Source organism: Episyrphus balteatus, chromosome 1 (assembly GCF_945859705.1).
Source record: "Episyrphus balteatus chromosome 1, idEpiBalt1.1, whole genome shotgun sequence".
NCBI lineage: Eukaryota > Metazoa > Arthropoda > Insecta > Diptera > Syrphidae > Episyrphus > Episyrphus balteatus.
Window position 1 is genome coordinate 115,556,888 of NC_079134.1, and position 7,861 is coordinate 115,564,748.

Sequence of the window (7,861 nt, forward strand, 5' to 3'; positions counted from 1 at the left end):
GGTTAGGTTAGGTTAGGTTAGGTTAGGTTAGGTTAGGTTAGGTTAGGTTAGGTTAGGTTAGGTTAGTAGCAGTGCATTGAAAATTTGTATTATTCAAATTCTTCATTTCACTTGAACCCGCTGATTTTTGTATTTCTTCTTATGTCTTCTTTTGAAAAATTATTGAAATGAAATATTGGCCAAATCCTGGCGAAATCTCCGGAATTTCTATATATTTTCAGTGGAACGAAAGTACCTACTTTTTATACGAACATATTTCACAGGTTATTTCTGAACTTTTATATTTCAAATAAAAAAATATTCCTACTCGGAAACCAATGAAACAAATAGATTTCAGATTTGATTTATAAATTATTCTATTGATGAATAAATTATGTAGGTACTATACGGACTGATCAAAAGTTAATAGCCTGTAGTCTATATAACGCATCTTTTTTATATCAATATCCCTACATTACAAAATTCCGAGATTGATTTTCCAAACAAATAAATTCACATTTTCATGGCAACTACAGAGCACAGAAATCCTATTTGTCTTTTCATGATAAATAATCTGGTTGCCATTTATATTCAATAATAACAACTCCAAAAATTTGTTCGTGTTAAAGTTGTAAGAACGTTGTTGAGTTTTTGTTTAATATACGTACCTACTTACTAGAAGCATAATAAAATAAACTACTTCTTATCTATAAAACATTTCAAAATGCATCGGTGTATGGAATTGGAAAAATTACAAGAGGTAGATTTATTAAACATTAAATTTTTATAATATTACATATTACTGAAAATCCAAAGGTTAACAAGAACAATGTTAATTTACCTTAAAACAAGACAAATTTTGAAAGAGTGATTTTGATTTTTAATATTGACAAAAAAATTAATGAATTTAAAAATGTCTGTAAGTCAGCTATTACACTACACGCCTCTTTTCAAAACGAATGATTGCAAAAGCGAAAAAGATAAAACAAAATTTATCCGACCGGAGAGTCGTGGGTCGAAATTCTGAGACTCTTTTTTAACGTTAAGTTTGTTTTTGTGTCATTTTCAGAATTAGTCAGCACCAATGATTTTATGTCGAAAATTATTCTAATTGACGTTTACTACCCTAGCAAAACTCGACCGCATCCAAGTGCATGTTTTTGGGCCATTTTTCGGTTTTCTCGAAAAAGTTGAGTTTTTCCCACTACAAAACTTTTCAAAAATTGCACTAAGTCTCAACAAAATGGTCAACTTTTTTGTGGAACTTCTCCGAACCGAATGTATCCAAGTGTGTTTCAAATCTAATATAAGGAATAGAGAATTCTCTAAACCAGTATAAGGATGTGGATAGGTCGTCCTATAATGGCACGATTTTCCATCTACTAGGGTTTTCACACACCAACGCGACAGACGGCAAAAAGCTCTGACGATTTAAATAAATTTCCTGGTCATTTTTTTTCAATCTTTATAACCGGAAACAGTATGAAATGGAATCTTAATTTTATTTTTAAGGTACCCGGAAATGAGGGCACGGAAATTTTCCCAAAACCAGATCACTATGGAGCAAGGTGTATTAAAAATGACTTTTCAATTACTCAGCTGAGCACAAATGATTGGCATGCTAAGAACAAAGAGATTTTTGATAACGCTACAAGAATTTTTGACGAAACCAAAAGGTAGGTGGAGTGGGTATACTTACTTGCACGAGAAATTCTTTTCATATCTATGCCGGATATCGATATGTGAAGCTTTAATTTGAATGCGCTACTAAATGCCGAAGTTCGAAAAAAAATTAATGTTATAATGTTAACACTTAATTTTTTTCATTGAAATTAACATATCCTCACAGATCGAGAATCGACATTGGAGCATCGAGGTTAAGTGAAAAAAAGAAAAAGGCATAAAAGAAGTCCCGTCAAAGACGGGAAACGTGAGTTGTGGGGAAAATGCTTGAAAAGTTTTGAAGACTGTGTAGTCTGTATAAGACGTACATAAGGGAAATAGATATACTCATAACTTCATCAATTTTGCTCAAATCGACTTATAATTTGGCTTTCAATGGAAAAAAGTAAAAAATAAAAAGAAAAAAAAATAATTTATATTTGATCAAACAGAGAGTTATTTTCAATGTTTAACTTTCATATTGGGGGTTATTTTATAATATTTTCAGCTTAATTTTAGAACATGTATATAAAATATACAAAAATAAAGGCTTTGTTCTCAATATGATTGATGTTTAACAACAGCCCTAATTTTTTGTTTTTATAAAATTGTATCTTTTTCATTAAAAGGGGAAATAAATTTTTTCTTTATTTGACTTGACCTCTATAAGCTCAAGTCATGGTCGTGATAAGCCTTTCTGAATTTATTATTATAATTTGGTTTTTATAAATTTAATATTTATTTGAAATGAACCAAGGAATGAATACATTTCTAAAACACAAGCCACACATTTGTTGGCCCAGAGTGACAAAATGCAACAAGAAAACTATACAAATGTAAAAAATAGAGTAAAGTTTATAAATGAGATGAAAACTGCACTACATAGAGCAATATCTGCAATGAAAGACGAAATAACGACACTGGAAGAAGACGAAATAAGAATTCAAAATTCGTCTATTGCTCTACGAATACCAGAGTCAATTAGTAAGAAAGTTTTATCCAATAAAATGTTTAAAATAATAAATATATTTGATCTATTAACAGCTAAAGAATGCTTATCAAAGCGATCTTATCGACCGGAAACTGAGCTCACTCTCGATGACCCAGAAAATGAATTGATTAAGGAACTTAATTTAATTTCAGAAATAAAAATTAAACTTCGAAATGCTCTTTCGGAAATTCAGGAGCAAAAAATCGAAAACAGGAATGCAAGGCAGCGATTGGAGTATGATTGGAGTGACAAATCTGAGGCTTATGAAATAGAGTCGAAAGTTTGTGGCTTAAACAACAAATCAACGCTATTAATGAATCAACCAGGTGTCACCAGTACATCAGCTGAGTACATAAATTATTATATTTATTCATTTATACTTTTTTCTTTTTACTGTAAAATTTTACTGCTTAGGAGGTAAAATTAGCTTCAGTGGGTCAATCTCATTTTAGTTTTTAGAACTATGCAACTTATGAAGTAACTTAAGCTCAAATACTGACATTATTTCGGGTTGCTTTCTCTGATTGCTTTTAAGCATTGGTAATTGAAAATGCTTAAACCTTTATGGACACAAAATTAGATACGGCTGTTTTTTGTGAGAAAGAATTCTTTAAAAAAAAAAATTGTACTATAAAAATTTAATGGTATCAATAGAAAAACATCTTGGGAGTCAAAGAAAATTTTCAATCGTGGTAGGAATAGTAGCTGCTCCATATTCCTGCTGCCTTAAATAACTTGGCAGTAAGGCCGTCAGCTTCAGCAGCTTTATAGGACTTAAGCTTAGATATGACTTCCTTTACTTCGGTCAGGTCGGGGCTGGGGGACGGAAACGTTGGCTTTCATCGTCGACGTTGAATGGTGCAATGTGCATTTGGTGGGAGTTTTTTTAATCATCGCCATTGTAGAGATTACTGCAATGAATTCTTCAAATTCTCAGCATCGCTTCTGACTCTAATACGATTTTTCCTTGTTAACCTTTACAAGTTCCAGTATTAGGTTTATAGGGGAGTCGTACATAATCAGAAAAAAAAAAAATATCTCCATTAGACAAAATCTCCCAAAAAAATTATCCAATTTGCCAAATTTTCCAAGAGAAAATCTCCATGAATAAAATCTCCAAAGAAACAATTTTGTTTGTCAAAGTCTCCACGAAATCTACAAATCCCCAATGTCCAGTTTCGTCTGCTAACACCGTTGCTCTTGCGGCAGGAACATGCTATTCTTTTACCGTTATGGCATGATAACGACTATTTCTTTTTTTTTTTTTTTAATTATCCACTTGAAGTTTATCAAAAGTATTAACAAGTGGAAGTGTCTGTCGTTTTTCATAAAAATAGTTACTATGGATGTGATTATTGTATGAAGATCAAATTAAAGACGGAAAGAGCTAATTATAAAAGGATAAAGCTAACATTTCCATTAAAAAAAAAGCAAATTATTATTTCCAAAACAAATATGTTCAAGTAGTGAATCATGCGATTACATCGCGCGATTTAATGGCATGATTTTTTTTTGAGATTTTATCTTGGAGATTTTTGCTATGGGGATTCTCTCTTTCGAGATTTTGCTGCGGGATATTTCAGTTTGGGGATTTTGGGTTTGGGGATTATAGTTTGGGAATTATAGTTTGGGGATTAGAACCCGTTTATAGGCACCTTTGAGGTCTTCTCTTTACAATCTGGTTAAACTTCTGAACCTCATTCCACTTATAGTATCCCTCTATTTCCTCGATCGCTTTTTTCTCATGTTGCTCCTTTTTTTGCTCCTGAAAAGTCGATGTTCCTCCGTTCTTTTTGGTTTGTAGAGCTCTTGCTCTAGCAATTCAGAGGTGGCATCTCTAATGGTTTCTTGGCAATGTTGCCACTGATTCTCTATAGGTACTTGCTGCTTGTAACGTAGGACTTCTTAAGAGGTTATTCGACAACCATCGACCTGACAATTGTAGTAGACCGACGTTGAACTTCCTCACAGTGTTGGCGATGGTCTCGATATCCGCATCCGTACATTGGCACCTGGTAGTGTCAGAGTCAATATTGGCTTCTCGAAATGTTCGAACGTCAATAATACTCTAGCCATCTAATTTCTTGAATTCTAGTTACAGGAGTCGAGGGCATCCGCTAATTGTTCGGCTGCTCGTGGTCTATTAAGGGACCTAAGAACTAACATTCCACGGCGTATAAACAGTGAGATTCGTATGGGAGGGTACTACCCTCCCCTCACACAATATTTTTTTTTTATGTAAATATTCTTTAAAGCTTAATATATGAGGCTTAAAAGGAAATTTTGGCTATAAAAAGTGAGATTTGTGCAACCTGGGGGAATTTATCCCTCACTAAAGGATTTTTACAAAAGTTTTTGAGAAATTAAAGGACCTTTAGAACTCCACTCATTTTTCTTTTTAATTTAATTTTTATTTCCTTCACAAATTTAGCCTTCTTTCCGTGCCTGAAAAGGTTCTTGTTTAAAAATTAAGTTGAATTAAATAAATAAATAGAAGAAATAAGAGCACATTGCGAATATGAGTCTGTACAAAGGCCGGCGGTGTAGGGTCCTTGTCTTAAGGTGCAACTATAACACGAGCCCTATTCCATTGGAAGTGGTAGTTTACACGTGAGTAGAAATCTAGTACAACAACTACATATACTATCCTATCTCCTCGAGCAGAATATTATGTGTTAATTGAAGTACTAGATCTACTCATGAATAAACTACCACCTACAAAGGAACGGGGGCTATTAATCAAAAAGTGTTTTTTATGAGCTCCGATCTTCTTTTTCTTTTCATTTTTTTCGATTTCGAATAGAATGTTTGTTTCTTTAAAAAAAATTGCCCTATTTAATTACAAAAAAAAATAAGTGGGTACTTATGTATGTGTGTTAATATGGATTTTTATTATTTCCAAAGACAATCTTCGGAACAATTTTGGGAACATTTTACAAAGGAAACTTTAAGCGAATGTGAAAAATGCCGAATAAAATCAGTTAAACTGCGAGGCCGTTTGACTTCGATGATATTATGTGTAACAAGAGATCTCCGAATCCAAGCTGACAACACAGAAAGAGCATTGACCTTACGCATTAACTGTACGCAAGAAACCGTTCAACGTATGGAAAATGAACTTGAAGAGGTGAGCCTACTTGTTAAAAAAAATTGAAATTCTAATATTTGTTTAGTACATAATCATATGAAGAGGTCTTTTAAGCTGGGTACGCCACAACCGAAAATCTAAAATCTGAGTATGCAGGAATTTGTTTCTAATTTGTTACTCCAATCTCGAATTTGTTTCTCCTGCTATTACCCCTTAAACTTGTGGCGTACTCAGCTTGACTATATAATATATTTTGTATCTATTTTTGTATTCATCTACTTTCAGTGTCTTAAAAAACTAGCGGAGAATGATAACTGTATTCAACAAATGATCAAAGCTATTAACAGTTTCGATTCACCTACTAAAGTCGCTCATACTCGATTGTACTACAGAAACTATCGCCCACGCGTAGAAAACTGTAACGATCGTACTCAAAGTGGTCTAATAAATGAAATTAACAATATTGAAGACGGAGTTTCAAACTTAATTGCGGTGTTAAAAGAATCTGAAGAAAAGAGAAATCAATTAAATATAAATCGTAACAAATTAGAACGAGAAATTATTTTCAAACGAAAAACAATTATGTTGGACGCTGAAAGATGTACAGCCCTAAGATCCCGTTACCCGTCTGCAACTGCACTCAGTGGTTTTTTAAATACACTTTAAGTTGGTCTTAAAAACACTTTAAGAAATTATTTTGATTGCATAAATTGTACGCACCTTATGATTAAGAACTTTAATTTCGCACTAGTAGCACCACGAACTTGAATTTGTAAACTTTTTATTATACCAATTTTTTTGGTAAATGTGCATATAAAAAAAAAAATTTTTTGGCAAAATAAAAAAAAAACCTTAAATGAGTTTGAGCTCCAAAAAAAAAAACATGCAATTTTATTCCTTTTATTAAGATGCGCTTTTAGATAAATATTTTCAATGTCGTCAGAGCAGTTCTATTTGTTTCCAAATAATTTTTGGAAAAAAAAAAACAATTTGAAATAAAGTTGGCATAGTAACTTTTTTTTTTGTTAGTCGAGTCAAATTAGACATAAAATTTGTAAAATCTCGGAATCCAGGGAAAGTCGATGCATCTGAAATACGAGTATAGGGCTGCATTATAGAAGGGTCAAATAAGAAAGTTAAAAAAAAAAATTTCACCGCTCTCGATTACAAAAGTTTTTATGGACCGTTAACTGTCATTCCGTATGCAAGCGTCAATCGGAATTGCTGTCTCATTTTAGATTTTGATCAAACTTTGTAGGGATGTTCTCTAGGACTGTAAGGAAGCAAATCCATGATGATTTAATTTTAAGTTGCGTGGTTTCCCCGCTACCCGCATTCGAACTTTTTCAGAAAGTCATTTATATGTTGTTATAGCTTTGCGTCTACTAAAGATATCTTTTTGTTTGAAACGCCATTTTAAAGCTTAAGAATAGTAATTTTTGAATATATATTAAAAAATTACGTAATAATTATCCCTGAATTAAAAATAATTTTTGAAAAACTGGTAATTTTGCTGATTTTTCATGGTTTTTGACTGGCTCCAGAATCTTGGCTATTATATGTAGGAAGCTTATACTTACCAAATATTAAATATAGATATTTTTCAACAAAATAAATCTAAAATGAACTCGATGGCTGTACTCCTTACGTAAAAATTTTAAGTTCAAAGTATTGAGTATTTTAAAAAAGCTAATTTTTATACTGTCATTTTCTCCGATTTGACTAAACGAAGAAATGTGAAACTTACAGTGTGTTAAGCTAAGAGTACGAACTAAATATACTATTGATTTCATGCTTCTATCTTATGTCAAACATAGTGCAATCATAGCCTTAAGTAGGGGTTTTTTTGGCTTTTTAGCATTTTTGCGAATTTTCAAACAAGCGGGACACTAAGAAGATATGAAAATAACACAATTTTTTTTAGAGGACTTAAAGTTGAAAGTTTCAACTCAACACACTGTTAGTTTCATGTTTCTATCTTTAGTCAAATCGTAAAAAATCATAGTATAAAAAAATATTTTTTCAAAAAACTCAAAACTTTGAACTTAAAATTTTTGCATAAGGAGTACAGCCATCGAGTTCATTTTAGATTTATTTTGTTGAAAAATATCTATATTTAATATTTGGTAAGTATAAGCTTC

At 32.0% G+C, this 7,861-nt stretch overlaps 1 protein-coding gene across 1 annotated transcript; it reads left to right on the forward strand.

Annotated features, from left to right (window-relative positions):
* The first annotated feature begins 660 nt into the window (after positions 1–660).
* On the forward strand, positions 661–6,526 carry LOC129905144 (tektin-4). The gene is made up of 6 exons (XM_055980548.1): positions 661–739; positions 1,492–1,655; positions 2,399–2,625; positions 2,686–2,980; positions 5,537–5,759; positions 6,006–6,526. Exons 1-6 carry the CDS (start codon positions 704–706, stop codon positions 6,384–6,386), a joined length of 1,326 nt encoding a protein of 441 aa, XP_055836523.1. The 5' UTR covers positions 661–703; the 3' UTR covers positions 6,387–6,526.
* Positions 6,527–7,861: the final 1,335 nt, after the last annotated feature.

What these genes read in the sequence shown, in the direction of transcription:
- LOC129905144 (XM_055980548.1), top strand. Translation starts at nt 704, where the DNA reads ATGCATCGGTGTATGGAATTGGAAAAATTACAAGAG. An exon ending in ACGAATACCAGAGTCAATTA is followed by an intron (nt 2,626 to 2,685) that starts GTAAGAAAGTTT and finishes ATCTATTAACAG; the next exon opens with CTAAAGAATGCTTATCAAAG. An exon ending in GTCACCAGTACATCAGCTGA is followed by an intron (nt 2,981 to 5,536) that starts GTACATAAATTA and finishes TTATTTCCAAAG; the next exon opens with ACAATCTTCGGAACAATTTT.